We start from the raw sequence: 19,208 nt of genomic DNA on the forward strand, positions 1-19,208 counted from the left end.
GGTACTGCAATTAGCTAAGAGATGGAGCCATTTATTATCCACTGTAACTTTGGGATCCAATTTTGTACCAGTGCAGTTGGTGGTGTATTTTCAGCAGCTAACACTAAAATCTGTTCTACAGATGTTTCTGACTGGACTATGACTATGATGAGAACTCTTCTTCTGCACGTGTGACAGCAAGAAACAATGAAAAATGGAGAAACAAAGAGTGGGGATAAAGACAGAGCTTGCTTGTACACTTGCTGCACATTTTTGAAATACTGAGGCATAGATTACAACATTCCTGGATCAGGTCTAGCTTGATCTCATTGGGTCCAATAGGAACTTGTGTTCCAACTGCTTGCCACTTATCCTTACCCTAGAACTGCTGTGAAGCAGTAAGGTGTAAATAGCACACTGCTTCACATAGTGCTTTACAAAAGACTTTTGTGTTAATAGAGAATTGGTTTGTAATTTGGAATTTGTGAGCTATATAAAAAAAAATAATGTCAACAACTATATAAAAAGGTCACGTCAACAACGTACTATGAGAGCTACATAAGACATTGACATATGTTTGTTTCTAGCAACAAACACACTGAATGATTCAGGGGCAATGAATTATTCCTTGATTAGTGGTTGTAAAGAAAGTCCTGGCATAAGCCCAGTAAGTAGTAACGTAAGTGAAAAACAGAAACCTAACAAAAGCATAAAAGCTTCAAAAACTCCTACTTGGAACATTTTTTTTTTTTTTTAGTGTGATTTACTTGCCTGGGCAGCTCTTCAGTGTATGACACAGAGAATTAGGTAATGATTTTGTAACTAGCCTGTCATAAAAATGTCTATAAACTTCTGAACATTTGAAATGTTAACATTCATTGTATATTTACATTACTGTCTTTTTCAAACATCAATGTCAGAAAATTGGGGTAGGCAACACCTTGACAAAACCAAGCCAACAATGCCAAGAACAAAGCACTTGTTAAAACAGACACAGTTTTCTTGCTGTAGGACTTACCCCACTGTGATGTCAAATATGTTGCTTCCAACAGAACTGGATACAGCCATGTCCCCCAGACCTTTGCGTGCTACAATAACACTGGTAATAAGGTCAGGAATGGATGTGCCAGCAGCTAAAATAGTCAATCCCATGATTTCTTCACTAATACCAATGGTTTCTCCAACCTAAAAGGATTTGAACAAAGACAGGAAAAAAAAAAAAAAAAGAGTTGCATTCATTTGGTGGAGGAATGCTTTCTGCTTTAAACCTGCTTAACCAAGAATATTATACTGGAGCTTCCTGACCATCTTTGAGAATACAGTCAAGATTGGAGAATTACTGTTTTCACAGACCTCCACATTTCAGGAGAAATATAAGATTGTCACAGAGAACCATGTAGGCATCGACAAGCAGCTACTGATGTCTCAGATGTTACCAGAGTGATTATATCCTGTGGTCAGGGCAACCACAGCTCTCTGAACTACTTTCCATTTACTGAGTAGTGATTTACTTCATCTATCATTGCAGCTCCTGAATAGAGTGCTACTCAGCATGAGGATATGACGGACTCTGATTCTAAATGGTTTCTCACAGTGCAAAACATGAGGCAGGGCTTGCATTTCATACCAGCATCACCTTCTTACCTGGTGTGCCCACCAGACCATTAAGTAAGAAAAAAATGCAATCCAACTGATTGAGCCAAAAAATGTGATAGGGAAAAATTTTCTTGACCTCTGAAAAAGAAACAAAGAGAAGCAGTGAGCACCTATGTTGAAGTCTGCTTTGTTCTATTCTATTCATACTTTAAGTGACCTCTCGCTTCTTCTGATCAACTCTTCTGACCACCATATGACCAAGACAAAAGTCAGGAGTGCTAAAAGACTGGCTTTCCACACTGGTATATGCTTAGCTGGGCCTCATTCTTGCATTGGCTTTGGTTGCAAATGGATCTATGACAAGATTCATCCCCCTAACAACAGCTTTCATTATGAATGGCAGGTTTTCTGTTGTTTATTTGTATCATATGCTGTTATGTTGCAGTTTGCATATGCAAAATATGAATAAATTCATGCCTGATCAGAAGGAATATTTTCAAATTGTTACATTTTATTCACATATTGATAACTTTCTACAACATCATTCACAGTCACCATAACAGGCTATCACAGGATAGACTGTAAAAAAAATGCATATTCAGAATATATTAGATCATGGGCTTTTCTTGGGAAAATGACTAATTTTTTTCAATTAGAAGAGAATAAACATTAAGAATATATTTGCAGTGCTTTGTTTTGTAGAGAAGTTTGTTCTAAAGGAAAAAAAAAAAAAAAGTTAAAACACCCTAAGGCCCTTCATTGAATTCCAAAATTTGTATCACAGTAGGGTAACCTCATTTTCATTTTCCGTATCTCCTTTACTAACGCCAAGCTTTGAATAGATGGTATTATTGCAGCCAATGAATGGGTTACATTCAGAGTAATGATTTATATACTTACATGTGAGCATGACTGTATATATATAAATATATATACATATTTGGTTTTGTTTCTTTCCAGTCTTTTGCATCATTCATATTTCCTATTGGCTTGCTACATGTATGTAACAAAAAGTGATTGTTAACAACTAAAGGAAGGAAACATGACTGCAGTACAGTACTGAGTAAACACTGTCTTAATCAAATTACTGTTTAAAAAGAATGAATGCTATCAATCCTGAATGAAACCAGTTCCTTATGGGCATCTACCTGCTGAAGAAAATCCTCACCCTTAATGGAAAAAAGGTAAAGTCAGCAATGGTAATTGTACGCACTCATCTACAGGAAGAAACAATTTAAACGTCCATATCAGCCTCAGCAATGGGTGTGCTTATGGGTTGTGTTGCAGGACACATGGGCACTTTGCATAACACTAAATTTTGTCCTGCAAACTGGGCTTGCAAACATTGACTAGCACGACCTACACAACCCTGTAATTGAATATTCATAACAGTACACATTAAAGATGGAACAGATTTAACAGTGCTCCCAAACCCCATGTAGAAATACTCATATATAAATAACTAGCTGAACTTCTTGGAGCAAGAAAATCATTCCAGTAAGATGTTTTAAATGAATTATTTTTAAATATAGGGATAGTCACAATGGCATCTGAAAATTATTTTTTTTCTTTAAGTTCCACTCCTGTCACAAGCACTGTTTCTAGAACTGCCTAAGCAACTTCAGTTGATCTGCTTCTTAACTTTATGGAGCAAGCAGTGAGTTTTCAAAACAGAGTTCTGAACATTTATTAATTTAGAAAATCTAGCAATGAACTTCCGATGCCTAAACTTATTCAGAAATCAGATGCACCTTTTATTTTAAAATCACAACTTTAAATGTACTGGGGGACATACTGAAAGACTAGCACTTCTTTTCGAGCATTGTTAACAGTCACATATTTCAACTTTCAACATTTTTTGCCTTCTGCATGAAAAGGATTTTTTTTGCAACACATATGGTGAATGAGATGATGAAGTAATAAACTTGTCACAGCTGGTCAGAAAATACAAACAAGAGCACATCATTGCAGTGAAACTTGAATAATCAATATACAACACTCAAGAAATAAGCATACATTGGCTTACACAAATCCAATACAACAATAACTGTACTGGCCAGTAATAGCTGTCTGACTAATGAAAATACAGGATTATATATACTGAACAGTTCTTGTAAAATAACTTGGCTTTGTTTATCTGAGTCAGATAGATAGAACATGGAGAATTGGATGGTTAAGGGACTATCAGTCAGAAACTTTGCAATGTGTCTGTTCCCAGACTGTCTTAGCCAATCCCCCTCCAGAAAAACTGATAGGCAGCCATTTGAGATTACGGGCACTTTAATAGACTTAATAGTTTAATTACCAATTTTAAAACGAGGAACACTTAAACTCAAAAAGGGCAAAATTCAAAGCTTGTGCAGATTACAGGTGATGAAATCAAGAAGGGACTCCATAGATGCTGCTGTATAATTTGCATATAGATTACATTTTTAAAATGGAACAGTGATGGCACTGTTTTTTGTTGCTGTTGTTTTTCCTTATGCTGGATTTTATTTCCAGAGTAAAATAATAATCATGACTATTTTGTAACCGTTGGCAGCATTCTTTTGAGATTTATCTCTTTGTAGCTCGTTACCTCTTGGGAATATACAGAGCTGCTAATTCCAAGTATTCTCCTAAAAGAATTAGTCAGAAACAACAGAGAGCAATTCTCTCCACCTTTTCTGGTAGCTGTTGTGATGGTTGCCTTACAAAGAGAGAGAGCCCAGTTTATTACCAATTGGTTCTGTTGTGGTCATGGTAACAGACAAAGGAGAAAAGCCATGGTTCATTCAGTTTGTATGCTATTTTCTTTTAACAAAAGAGAAAGAATTTCGTAGCTTTGCTGTACATTGGTTGGTTTGGTACTTTTCCTGTCTATCAGTAACCTTAAGGACATTTTTCTTGGTACATTTCTGTATTGAATTCATGTCAGCGTCTGAAAAACAGGACTTGAAAACAAGTAGCAAGAATGATCAAAGTATGTTGAAAAGTGAAGATTTTTCTTCTAAGAGTCTGATCCTGAAAGATAGTGAGTACCTAATGATTTGTAAGGTACCTGTCTTAATTTTAGCTGCTTTTATTACTGATATCTTTTTTTTTTTTTTTTCCCTTTAACCTGAATGAATCATATGTTTGTCTCATGCATAAATTTATCTGTATTGCAAGCTTTGATTTTCCTTCCATACTTGACAGTGCTTAAATCTGATTACTCAGAACCTGTTCCTGTAACTGGATCTGTGAAGGAACATCTTGTCCTTGTCCCCTTGGTAACAATGTATCTCTGTGTGGCAAGGAGAGTTCATGTAAGTTCTTGCTGGTAATGGGAATTTTCAGAGATGCAATGAACTGCCCCATATGGGTCCAGTCGTAACAGGATTGGACTGAAGATAGCCATTTTTCTGGCCTGTAATACAAAGGGATGGATGTTGCAGTACGATTATAACAAATGAGATGGTGTTCAATGTCTGCCACGGGCCCCTGGGTCACCTTAGTCATGTTGTTTTCCCTTCAACGTTTCAGTATCCCTAACTGTAAAAAGTAGATGGTTGTGCTTACAACCTTCGTAGTATCACTGGGAAAATGTTCTCTATTAGTATAGGAAAAAAATATATTTATATTGTTCAAAATACCTGAACAAAAAGTCAGATTCCGAAGGGGTGCACCTGCTTCTGCTGTACTGCCAGTAACATTGTTGATGTTACGGTAAGGATTTTCATGTACGCTTGTTTTATGTGAGCAGGTATAGTTAAGGCAATCAACACACATTAAAATATGTCAGCTATTGAATCAGCTGAGGAGTTAATTGACCTACTCTGTAATCTACTGTAGGTATATATAAATCTGCATATCTATGCACCAGAGCATAATAAGGCAGCAAGGATTTTGCAAATTTCATAACTGGAGTCCTTGTATATGAAGTAATTTTGCTAGAGTTTCAGGACCTCAAGGAGCAAGATATAGCTTGGTCTAGTACGAGTAAATGCAGTCAAACCTTCTCCATTAAGTGGAGGTAAAATATATTTTAGAAAACAAACTCTAGGAGGGAAGAAGAACTCATTTTTGAAAAGTGGATACCCACAGAGGATGTCAAAGCTCCATATGGCCTCTCAAATCAGTATTTAGCACACTAGTGTTAATTTTATATACCCACATGCTAATCTGAGCATCCTGATGGAGAATTTGGGTTTCTAACTAAAATTACCACACTTGCAAATCGAGCCCCTGACAGTAGGCCTACCTACAAAATCTATTTAAATATTGTTTTAGTGTTTTAACTTTTGCCTCACAGATTTCATGGAAACTTGTTTTCTGATGCACATGCTGAGCTGTGAAATTGTGTTTTCTTTTTGTTAGGAAAGGAAGAGGATGGCACACAGGCATAAGTGAGAATATTTTGGAGACAAACACTCTAATGAAGTGTCCTTGAAAAGTTAGACAGCTGGGCACAGAGAGTTGATGCAACCATCTGGTTAATTCTTTGACAGTAATGTTCAAAGTAAGCAGCTTGTCATACTGATACAGCCTGTTACCTCTGCTGTTATTATTATATATAATTATAAACTGCATTGTTTTTGCTTTTGTGTAAAAAAATATGTATACCTTTCATTGAATGATATTATAAAACTTAAAAAATATTCACACATATTACACAATTGCATATCAAGAGATATTCACTTTTCCAAAGCCACTGTTGTAACAACTGTTCTCACTTGTGCAGTATAGAACATTGGGCAAGTTTTTACAGAAAGAAACAAAATTCAAAATAATGAACATCCTTGTTTTTTAGCATCTGAGTACTTGCTCATTTTGGCTCAAATCATGAAAAAAAGTATAAAGGTGGTTTTGAATAATACTGGGTGGGGGTAGGTGAAGAAGCTTAAGTAAAGACACAAACAATCTGGAAATTCATTTAGTGTGTTTTTCTGTGTTACCAAACAAAAATGTTTACCAGAGTTGTTTGAAAACTTAAAGAAAATAAAGCTTGAAAACTGGAAGGGAAAATGTCAGTTTATGTCCTTTGAGAAACCCGTATCTAAAAACAAATCAGAGGTCTTATTTTAGCTCGTTTCTTGCACTGAATTACAGTTTTTGGGTGTGTGGGATGGGAAATGTGATAAGGAAGAAAAAATAATTCTGGGTGTTGGTTTATAACCTTTTAAGCTGTACATCGCTCTCTTGCAGCAGTTTTAAGTCTATTTTTGATCCAGAAAGGAAAAGAGATTAAAACACTGCTAAAGGATTTTTCCATCTATCACATCTATTGACTTCTTTTTTACAGTTCTTTTACTTTCCATGAACCTTCCCAGTCAGGATTATATGGATATGTGAGTGTAAATGTGGTAACGCTTGACAGCTTGTCATTTTATATAATTTCTATTAAGAAGAAGGTTTACAAGGCTTCAAGCCAAGTTGGGGATAAAAATTAAAGTGTTTTACACATGGAATGATTTCTGGGTTTTGTTCTAGTATGAAATTTAAAGATGGTGAGTAGAAGGCAGAGGTGTAGTAGAAAATGCATATCATTATTTTTGAACCACTGAGAAAGTCTAGACAGTCTAATATTCTTTCTAGTTTCACCCTTTAGGGCACTAAAGATGGGCAGACTTCCTCAGCACTTATGTGATGCTCAGTGGAAATCTAGAAATGCAGATGTGAAATCCCCAAAGAAATTTGAAGAGATTTCACTTCGCGTCACAAAATATTAATGAATATGAATGGCAATTTTTATAGATCTATTACCAATCAGTTGTCCATAAGCACCTATTTGAAGATTTGAAGATTAATGATGTGGCTTCCCCAAAGAAGAAACTTATAAACATAAATAATTAATTCTATTTTTACATAAATTCACTGCAGTCTCTTTCTGGATGTTGGCATTTAGCTAGAGAATCCCCAGCTGTGTAGAACACATGGACTTGTAAAGCCAGTTACTCACGGGATTTCTGACATCTGGGAGTGAAGCCCACAGTGGAAACACAATGGGTAATACAACAAGGTAGGTGAGCTGCTTGCGTGGGGTGTCAGGCCAGGCCAGGCTGAGTGGCTGGTCCTCATCCTCTTCATTCTGTAAGACAAACTGCAGTGAGCAGAGTATTGAAGTGGATAAATGGGGCTAGGGATTGTTTAAATTGTGGTCCTTAGGACTTCAGTAAGAACCCATGGGGTCTGAAAATATCACATTAACACCACATCTTCCTAGCAACATTAGCTAGAACAGTCAGATGGTTTGGGCCAGGCTATGTGGTATCTTTCCAGCACAGGCTGCCTGACGGTGTCTGACTGCATCTGTACTGACAGTGATGCTGGTCCCTTGGGATGCATGGAGAAGTATTGCACCTTCTCCCTGGAGGGGGGCAACACCTGCTTTGTGCCTCTGATACGTTATTTCATCTTCCTGCAGGCTCTCCCCTGGGATATGTGCTTGTCTAACCAGACATCAAAACTGGTCTGGACTGCCCCAGTTCTGACCAAATAGATTGAGATTTGTATAAATATATGTGTGGTGGTACACACGCACAAATACTTGCATATATGCATAACAACTATATATATGTGAATACATGTATATACATGTATACATACACACATATATAACTTTTTAAGCTCTTCTGAGTAATTTAAACATTACTTTTCAAGATACATGTGCATGTATTCCCTTGTTGAAAGGACCATAGGACAATTCAGGCTGGCAGGGACCTGGGGAGCAACCCTGCTCAGGCTGCTCAGAACTTTGCCCAGCTGGGATATGAAACCCCACCCCGGAGGTGAAATCACTTGACATTTCTGGGCTCTGGTTCCACAGCTGAGCTGTTCAGGTGAGGAAAAGTCTTCTCATCTCCACCATGACCCACTTGTGTTTAGACTTTCCACAACACAGCAGTCTTCTTCACAACTTGGTGATAAAACTAAAAGAAATTCATTCCTCTTTTATTTGAGTAGCTGATTCTAACATCAATCTTTAATATCCTTTTATGTGTAAGATCTTCACCTCTCATCTGTATTACAGAGTTGATGTATAGGGACCTTTTCCCTGACAGAAAACATTCCATCTGCCACACATCTCTCTTTCCCTAGTTTGCCTCTGCCAACAAAACGGAGCCCTTTAGATTGCTGCAGAAATAAAGCAAAGTAAGCACATTTCAGCCTTTTGGGTCTATGTTTAAAAACAACCTATTAACTTTTATCGCAGGTAGTCAATGACTCTAGAATTGCACATGGATCTAACATTGCATAATATGGCAAGAGGGGAAAAAATGGCCTAAATGGGTCTGTCAGATAGAGGTGTGTAATGCAAATCCTATTCAGACTGTGGAAAGATTTTTCTAGAGAGCTCCATGAAGTAAGTCCATGAATAAGTCCCTCCAAAAAAACAGTTGCACGGGGAATAAACAAGGGGAGTTAGATATTTGTGCACACCTACTGGACTACGGTCTTATTGGCATCATGGAGACGTGGTGGGATGGCTCCCATGACTAGAATGTTGGAATGGAGTGATACAGGCTCTTTAGGAAGGACAGGCAGGAGAAGAAATGGAGCAGCTGGAGTGTGTGGAGCTCTGCCTGGAAATGGATGAGGAGCTGGCAGAGCCTCCCTAAAGGGAGGGCAGGGACAGATGACATTGTAGTGGGGGTCTGCTACAGGCCACCTGATCAGGAAGACCAAGTAGCTGAGGCCCTCCACAGAAAGAGAGAAACAGCCTCATGTTTACAAGCCCTGGTCCTCATGGGGGACTTCAACCACTCTGGCACCTGTTGGAGGGACAGCACAGCAGGGCACAGGCAATTCAGGAGGTTCTTGGAGAACAAGGAGAGGTGTTATGCTGGACCTTGTTCTCACCAGTAAGGAAGGGCTGGTGGGGAATGTGAAACTCAAGAGCAGCATTGGCTGCAGTGACCATGAAATGCTGGAGTTCAAGATCCTGAGGACAGAGAACAAGGTACACAGCAAGCTCGATACCCTGTACTTTAGAAAAGCATACTTTGTTTTCTTCAAGGTTCTACATGGCAAAGTACCACAGGATAAAGCTCTGGAGGGAAAGGGAGCCCAAGAAAGGTAGTTAATATTCAAGGATCACCTCCTGTAAGCTCAGGAGCAATGCATCACAACAAAGAAGAAGTCAGACAAAAATGCCAGGAGGACTGTGCTGATGGACAATGAGCTCCTGGCCAAACTCAAAAGAAGGCCTACAGAAAGTGGAATCAAGGACAGATAGCCTGGGAGAAGTTATACGAGCAGCCAGGGATCACATTAGGAATGCGAAAGCCTTTATAGAATTATATATGGCCAGGAACAACAAGAAAAGCTTCTTCAGATTTGTCAGTAATAAAAAGAAAGGCTAGAGAAAATGTGGACCCTCTCTGGAAGAGACCTGGTCACCTGGGATATGGAAAAGGCTGAGGTACTCAATGACTTTCTGCCTCAGTTTTCACCAGCAAGAGCTGTAGCCACACAGCCGAAGTCACAGATGGCAAAAGCAATGACTGGGAGAGTAAAGAACTGCCCACTGTGGGAGATCAGGTCTTCTACCTGGACTTGTGGAAAGCATTTGACACTGTCCTGCACAACATCCTTAACTCTAAATTGGAGAAACATGGATTTGATGAATGGACCACTTGGTGGTTAAGAAATTGCCTGGATGGTTGCACTCAAAGAGTTGCAGTCAGTGGATCAATGTCCAAGTGGAGACCAGTGAAAACTGGTGTTCTGAAGGGGTTTGTAGTGGGACTGACAATGTTTAAAATCTTTGTTGGTGACATGGACAGTGCAAACGAGTGCTCCCTCAGCATGCTTGCAGATGTTACCATGCTGTGCCACTGGTGATGACACCAGCAGTTGACATGATGGCAGGAAGACATGCCATCCAGAGGGACCTTGGCAGGCTTGAGAGGTGGGCCCAGGCAAACCTCGTTAAGTTCAAGGCCAGGTGCAAGGTCATGTATATAGGTCTGGGAAATCCCAGGCACAAATGTGGGCTAGGCAGAGAAAGGATTGACAGCAGCCCTAAGGAGAAGGACTTGGGGGTGTTGGTTGATAAGAAGCTCAACATGAGCCAGCAATGTGCGCTTGCAGCCCAGAAAACCAGCTGTATCCTGGGCTGCATCAAAAGAAGCATGGCCAGTGGGTTAAGGAAGGTGATTCTTCTCCTCTGCTCTGCTTCATGAGACATGAGACCCCACCTGGAATACCGTTCTGTGGTTGCCAGCACAAGAAGGACATGGACCTGTTGGAGCGAGTCCAGAGGAGAGCCATGAGGATGATCAGACAGATGGATCATCCTCCTATGAAAACACATTGCGAGGGCTTGGGGTTGTTCAGTCTGAGAAGAGAAGGCTCAGGTGAGACCTTATAGAAGCCTTCCAGTACCTAAAGGAGTCTACAAAAAGCTGGGGAGGGACTCTGTGTCAGGGAGTGGAGTAATAGGACAAGGAGTAGTGGGTTTAAATTGAAAGAGGGCAGATTTAGATTAGATGTTACGAGAAAATTCTTCACTCAGAGGGCAGTGAGGCACTGGAAAAGGTTGCCCAGAGAAACTGTGGATGCCCCATCCCTGGAAGTGTTCAAGGCCAGGCTGGATGGGGCTTTGGGCAGCCTGGTCTAGTTTGTGCTGCTCCTGCCTGAGAAATCAGTCCTTTCTGCAATGGACCTGTTACTCTTCCCATAGATTGTGAGATATTACCCTTTCTTAACATTGCTTACATAAGCCTTATGACAAATGCTATAAAAAGCAGTCATTTAAACAACCACATCAGTTACTTTTATGAGCAAAAGAATTGTTGATGAAATGTCACCATATGTTGGTATTGTTCATAACATTTTCTACTTATTGCTTATTTTGGTTGAAGATCCAGTCTTAATTATTCAACAATTAATTGTTGAATATAGTTCAACTCCTCAATTGCCATGAAGTGATGAGAACCTAGACAAGCAAGCCCAGCTCTTCCCTTAGGCTCTCCTGACATGGAGATGTATGACAATGTCACCTGACATAGGTGTACTGAAGTAAGCTCCTGTTTTCCTCTTGACACATTGACAGACTGTAGTTATTTTGGGGATTATATGCTGATGTCAACAGAATACTGGGTTTTGTTAACCCCTATACATTGTGAAACTCTCAACTGTTGTGATTCTAAGATGGCAGTAGAGTGTCTAGGTCTTAATTGCTATTGTTGTTAAAAGATTTTAAAAACACATATGTAGACACAATTTGTAACACTCCACACAGCACTTAAGAGGCTACTGAGCAGCTAAGAAGCTAGCCTTTGCCTTTAGCTTGCAGCTCTGTACCCTTTGGTAGATGATCAGTACCTCACAGCTATAACATATTGAATCCTGACTTTTGGGGGACTATGTTGGTGCAGTAGTTTGTGTGGTTACTTCCTAAAATGTAAATCCATTTCTTTTCCATTTTGGTAGATGCTCTTACAGTGGGAAAACCAAACTGAGCTGGATGTTCAGCTTTGAAATGTGATGATTGAGATAAAATTTGAGCACAAAAGGACCAATTGAAGGGTTGCCTAGGTAACTTTTTCAGAGTGGCCTGTGTATAATTCAAGCAGCAGATTCAGCAGGAATAAAGCTTCATAAATGACTGCTTCATAGAGTACCAAAGGACAAAGTATTTTCTGAAATTGTCATCTTTAAATATTAGCCATGATCAATAACCATATTTAATTTTACAAAATCTTTATGATAGTCTAAGTTTGCACATGAGTTTGTGCAATACTGGTGCACACATTATTTCAGCAATGGTCCTCATTCTGGTCTTGTGCCTGTGTCAAACAACATTGCTGTAGCATGAGCACAAAAGCAACACGAAAGGCAGTAGCAAAGCAGCACAAAGAATTACATCTGGAGGTCTTCCAGATGTGTCCTGGGGAATCTAGTTCCATATTTATGAGACGTTTTCACCTTCAGGTTGTACTGCCTCATCCATCTCCCTGTGATAACTACACTCAAAATATATACCCAAACCTGAGCTCACAGTGCAGTAGGGCAAAACCATTTTCCTTGTGTCTCCAGGATGCATGAAAGATGCTACAGAGTGGATCTCCACTTCCTATTTCATATAAATCAGAATCAGCATCTGATTTTCAAATACTGATTTTCCAAAAATCAGTAGAAGTAAGGATGTTAAACACAGTTGTAAATCTAGCTTGCATGAATTTCAAAGCAATTCTGAACTTCTTCAATGAGGTTGAAGAAATTAAAAGGAAAGAATTTTCACAGCTATAAAACCACACTAATGTGGGTGTTATGCTCTGGACAACACTGAGATACAAAACGACTTAGCACAGATTTTTGTCGGAGATTGCATACACTGTCTGTGGTTTCAACCTATCTGCTGTGTACATACTCCCTATGCATACTTGCTGTTTTCAGGAACTGATACTGAAGCAATATTTTTGATTTCTTTTAATCTGTGTGATGAAAACTCAATTGCAAGGTTACATGCAATTCAATTCTACAATGCCAAGAAGAAATACTTAATGATATACATGGTGGAGTTCAACTACCTACAAATAGACATGCTGGTGCCATTTGAGGCACCTTCTGGCATCTCACTTGACCTCCTGGTACATAATGAGAAACACAGAATATTCTGCTGTTTTATAACAGACCTGCCACCACACTGATAAGTGATTTGAGGGAGGTGAGAGAGGATCAAGTAGTATAAAATCTCTACAGTTTTCTATAATATGGCAAGATTGCTGGGCCAATAGGATAGAAACAGCCACACTAAGTCATAGGGGTCTGGAGAACAGGTCTTATGAGGAGAGGCTGAGGGAGCTGGGGTTGTTCAGCCTGGCGAAAAGGAGGCTCAGGGGTGACCTTATCACTCTTTATGTGTACATTAAAGGAGGCTGTAGTGAGATGTGGGTTGGTCTGTTCTCCCATGTGCCTGGTGACAGGATGAGGGGGAACAGGCCAAAGTTTTGCCAGGGGTGATTTAGGTTGGATATTAGGAAGAACTTCTTTACCAAAAGGGTTGTTAGGCATTGGAATGGGCTGCCCGGGGAAGTAGTTGAGTCACCATCTCTGGAGGTCTTTAAAAGACGTTTAGATGTTGAACTTAGTGATATGGTTTAGCGGAGGACTGATTAGTGTTGGGTCAGAGGTTAGACTCGATGATCTTGAGGTCTCTTCCAACATAGACAATTCTGTGATTCTGTGATTCTGTGATACACAGAGACCATTTAGATCAGTATCTTGCTTCTGGCAATAGCCAGACATGGGTACTCACAGAAGAAACATTGGAATGTGTCATATGTTTTCATCTTCCTCGAATTAAAGGTTTAGCCAGAAGCTGCATTAGATCTCCATTTGTAATAGCCCTTAAGCATTTCCATGAAATTCTCATTAGCTTCCATAATTATTTACACTCTTTATTTACTGTATGTTATTTTATTTTTTCTTGCTTGTGCTTGGGGTTGTCTTTTTGTTACATATGACTTTGTACTGCTGAATGTCATATTTATACTCATGCATAGATGGGATAGATGCGCTATTCTAATGCATATTAATCAATAACAACCAAATTAATTTTCTTGTAGGCAAATGATCCCCTTGCATGTCCTACCAAGGCTAGTAGAATACATCTGTAAATAATAAAAAATATAGTTTTGATTCCTTATTTTGAAGACATTAAACAAGAATTGTCATTTTGTTGTGCTGTCTTCCATATATCTGTAACAAATATTCTTCAATATTTTCTTTTAAATGAGTGTACATACATGCAGAATCTTATTCTTGCTACTTCAATTTTCTTCTATGTAACTCATGACAAACAATGAAGAGTGTACCAAATCTCCCAAGTTTTCATCTTTCACACATCCTTCACCCAAGAATATCTATCCAATTACTTGTTTGTAATCCCACATACGAAATCTCTGACTGGTTTGCTCAGGACTGATCTGATGATTTCTCCTAATCTCTCAGGAAAATCTTTCCAGAGTCAGGAAAATACAGTGTGTTTCACTTTATATAAACAGCACCAACATATGGTGACCTTTCATCAATAACTATTTTGTTTATGAACAACAACTTATAGCAAATTCCATCTGCCAAAGTCAGAGTGTAGTCACTGCTTTTAGCAAACATCAGAAAATTATTGCTTCCTTGGATGCTCAGACTCAAAATATATTATCTTAATAAAAACAATTGCTTATCTGGCACAATATCAGATGACTGCAGTTTTGCAGTTTTACTTTTTTTTTTTTTTTTTAACTGATGTTAGTAAAACATGGAAAACAAGTACAATGAACCACCTCAAATTTTCTGAAGTATTGAAACTGCCACCATTTACCAAGTAGTCCATATCTTATAAAAATAAAGCATATGAATTGCAAATATTATTGGAAGATTCTGTTTGCCCAACAGAATTGCAGAGCTGAGCTATACATTCACATGATTCCTTGCGCATTTTGACTTACAATGGTGTTAATCAACAAAAAAATAACATCAGGACTCCAATAGAAAGAAAACTGCAGACAGGCACTATTTACCGTTCAATTTCCTCATGCCGAAGGACAGATATTGTAACACCTATAAAAATGCAATTTATTTCTTTGCTTGGTAGTGCTGCAAAGGACCATTGAATTTATTTTTATTTTATTTTATTTTATTTTATTTTATTTTATTTTATTTTATTTTATTTTATTTTATTTTATTTTATTTTATTTTATTTTATTTTATTTTATTTTATTTTATTTTATTTTATTTTATTTTTTATTGGGAGTGAGGAGCTTTGTACAACCAAACTCCTTACAGCGAGTGAATCAACAAAAATATATGAAGTCTCAAAATGTTACCTATCTTAGATGCAAGTACTGATTTTCAGTACTGATTTTATTTATTTTTTTTTCCTTAGCATAGCAAACCTCATACTCATTTGCTTCATTAGATAGGCAGAGGACAAAGGCTACGGTAAATTGTGGAATAGCTTCAAGTCTCTGCTTCAAGATTCCTGTGTTTTGATTGGATTGATCATTTATCTTATGTTACATCTTATTTGGAAAAATATGGAAAAAATGTGAGATAATTAAACTAGCATGGCAGTGTGCAATTTCTGAGGAGCAGCTAAGACAGAAAGCAATGTCTTTCTACCCCCACTCTGGAGCAAAATTCAAGTAGGGAGTAAAATTAAATCCCCAAGCTTCTCAAATGTGCTTGGTATATATGGACCCTCATTTTAGTGCAGGTAATTTTTATTAATCCTCTCTGCAATGTGAACTTACTGAAAATATCTATCCTTTGAGTGGAGGCTGTGGGAAAGAGCAAGGCATAGACAGGTATTTACTCCAGATTCTGTTATTGCTGCCTGTGTCCTCTTGGGCTCTTGTGCAAATAGCTGAACGCATGGTTCCCAGAGCCTATGTGCAGTTTTTATGTCCATGCTACTGCATCTCTTAGGGGAATTGAAAAGAAATAGACTATTTGTAATAGCCAAAAGTCAGCCCAGCAGTTGAAGTAACACCTACGGTGCTATGGAGATGCAGCTGAAGAATAAGCCTTTGTCATCATGCCATTTTTCCCTGTCCTGGTTTTCAAGTCAAATGCCATACAGCAAAAAATACATGTAATACACAAAACAGTAGCCTTAGGAAAACAAAGAACAATCTGTTTTGATGGCAGCACAACGCTCTTTAAGTTACAAAAAGCTATATTGGCAAACAAGATGCAGGCATTTATTTTAGGCTCAGTGTGGCAAATGAAAAGAGTTTTATGCATTGGAAAAACATGTTTTTAATGATGAGACAAATTACCAGGCATGTTGGAATATATCACTGTCTTCCAACAAGGGCTGCTCTCATCTCCTCTATCCTCTCTCTCCAAAATGGAAACGTTTTATATAGCCCAAGAAAGATAGCCTATGACAGAGAATGCACGGCTAGATTCGAATCATGTTAATTTGATGCAAAGAGAACGAGGACTCCATGGCAGGGGAGTGCTGCCTCTGCCAGAGGCTCTGTCCTGAAATGCTCTGCACTATGCTGCTGCTCTTTGCTGGGGAAAGCAAAATACACTTTACCCCACAGTTTATCAGGTAAGCAGTTTAAATACAATAAAAGCAATAAATCAGCCATGGCATTTTCCTATTACGTACTGGTTGCCTTATCTTTTCATGGAAAAGTTGTCTCTATCATGGTAGCATGTAAACATTTTCCAGAGAGGTTTCCATGGAAACAGGTAAAAGTGTGCGCATGTGTACATGTGTGTGTGTGTGTGTGTGTGTATGTGCGTAGGTGGGAGGAAAAGGTGCTATCTTCAGCCTGGGAGCTATTTTTAGGAAAGCTACAGGTTTAAAGGACTGTGTCTCAGCACACTTAATCAAATGCTTGTTAAGGAGGTGGCAGTGGGTGGAGGGAAGGTAATTGGACTTCTCAAAAGGATCATTTCTCTGAAGGACACCCTATAAAACATTTAATGAGATACTGTCAGTGTCCTTTTCGTCTTCTTTCATTTTGTCACGTGCGCTCAGTATCACTCTGAAGTTTCATATGACAGAGTTTTCTCCTTTGTGGCAGCCTGCTAAAGGTTAAAAGAAAGAATGCAGCAAGTAGAACAAAATCCCCAAGGAAGATGGAATATCCAGCAGGAGGGAAGGCAATATCTGGCTGCAACTGAAGCAGGAATGTCTTGCAGACTGTATAATGGAAAGAGGTATTGTTCCCTGCTGTGTTGGTTAGGGCTGGGAAAGAGACCGCAGACATCTGCCCTTCTCAGGGGCTGATCCTTTTTTATCAAAGTGTAGGAGATCTGTGGATGTTTCCAATTGGAGTAGTATTATATGCGTATTGCTGTCTGGGACAAATGACTGTATTTCTGGGGACATTTTCTGGAAAGCCTTTCTAAATTTCTGCAGCTATAGCACAAAGGAGTTCACCTTGTTGAGCAAAGGCTCCTCTCACAAGAGGAGAATTGAGGTTCCTGGATAGGAGTGGAATAGGAGGAATGGAATTAAGGGCCTAGGGAGAAGCAAGCAAGACTGTGGAGTTTGGAAGAGACAAATGAAACAACAACAAAAAAGGAAATGAAGTAAAATTCATTCTGGTTCAGGAAAGCTTGTGAAAATCATTAATGAATAGTGCCCTTGACTCTCTATTGTGGAGTATTTCAGCCTTGTTCAATGAAAAAAGAAGGAAAGGAGGAAAGAATGAGAATCAAGAAAAAATGTGAAGATGAAAAAGAAATTCTAAGGAAACCAGTAAAGAGACAGGGAAAAATAATTAGTGGAACTTGGAGAGATATGTATTTTTAAAGAGCTGTTCAATTTACAAATATATGAAAATTAAATAAAACATAAAATCAACTTTTCCATTTTCTTGTAGTTTTAGCCTGAGACTTTCTTTACATAAGGGTACTCTCCTCAACATCATGCTTTTAAAAGAATAGGAGTTTTATACATAAGATGGATCTATTTGCATATTCTCTTTGTAGTAGTGGAATGTATGATTTCTAATTAACTTTAAATCAATTTGGACATGTCCTATTGGATGCGCTTGAGCTCCCAGCCTTGGTACAAAGAAGATCAAAGAAGCATAGTGAAGACCACCGCATGGTGGTAAAAACTGTGACTGCGTAAACTCTTGGTAAAAACAGGTGAAAAGAGCAGGCCGGTGATCTCCCAGCACGGACCCTGTCCAGCTGATCCTGCATGCCTGCTTGTGTGTGTCCACTTGGTGCCTCTGCTGGGGTGCTGCTTTAGGGATCTCCCAGTTAGCGAGGTAATGAGAATACATCTACTTTTTGCATTTTAGCTGCAGGTCTGTAGTTGTTCCCGCTGCCTGCCTGTGCTGACTCACACACCTGCTATGTGAAAACGCCCATATCCCAGTACACGGTTTTCAGGGCAATATTTTTTCCCCAAAGGCATATTTGCAGCTTGATTCTTCAGGATGGACAGTCTCCAATCTCTTAAATTCTAAAATAACATCACTGGGACACAGAGTTACTAATGTTATTTTTTTAAGGAATTTATGAGTCTTTCTAAACAAGTTTATGGATCATGAAAATAAATATTTGGACATATAAAATTGGAAAATTGAAGAGAAGCAAATTTTATACTGTATTTACAAATATACCACAGAACTTCCTTTTGCTTCAAGATAGGGAAAAATCACCAAAAACTCAGGCCACTAGATTGAATTCTACTCCCAGACCATCCAGGCAAATGCCATCCTCAGGGTGAAATGGTGAATACTTCACTTGTTCACAAAAGGATCAAAATGCGGGAGCATTTGTAGGTCAGGACTGAGCTGTAATGGGAGAGTTTTTGTGGAGGTATGAGAAGGAGAAACTATTGTGGGGGTCTAGCAGGCGTATTATCCTGTACCTTCGGTATTGCTTCCCTGAACAAAGCTGTTCTTAGAATGGATACCATTGTCTTGAAGATACAGTGGTTCCCAGGCATACAGTCTCTGTATAAGGTTTGGAGAAGCTAGAGAAAAAACCTCAGGAGGGCAATGACCAGTTTCCCATCCTCTAATTATAATCTTAATCAAAGAAGAAGGTCTTGTGAATGCTGTTTGCATGATTCTGCTGTTGCCTACACTTCTGTAATTAGGGGAAATCCTATTAGTGTCCATGAAGTCAATATACAAAGCAGAAAGAAACTGAAGGGTGTTGAATTTGTCCTTCTCTGTATTTTT

The 19,208-nt window shown here is 38.7% G+C and overlaps 1 protein-coding gene across 6 annotated transcripts in view; it reads right to left on the reverse strand.

Annotated features, from left to right (window-relative positions):
• The window catches only part of SLC24A2 (solute carrier family 24 member 2), a 162,307-nt gene that overhangs the window by 48,709 nt on the left and 94,390 nt on the right, over window positions 1-19,208 (reverse strand). For all 6 annotated transcript variants that reach the window (XM_038170482.2, XM_038170478.2, XM_038170481.2 and 3 more), the window contains 3 exons: window positions 7,496-7,624; window positions 1,624-1,713; window positions 998-1,164 (listed from right to left, as the gene is read on the reverse strand). In XM_038170482.2, coding sequence (XP_038026410.1) covers window positions 998-1,164; window positions 1,624-1,713; window positions 7,496-7,624 — 386 coding nt within the window. The remainder of the gene's footprint in view (window positions 1-997; window positions 1,165-1,623; window positions 1,714-7,495; window positions 7,625-19,208) is intronic.

The sequence above is a fragment of the Anas platyrhynchos genome, chromosome Z (assembly GCF_047663525.1).
Source record: "Anas platyrhynchos isolate ZD024472 breed Pekin duck chromosome Z, IASCAAS_PekinDuck_T2T, whole genome shotgun sequence".
Classification (NCBI taxonomy): domain Eukaryota; kingdom Metazoa; phylum Chordata; class Aves; order Anseriformes; family Anatidae; genus Anas; species Anas platyrhynchos.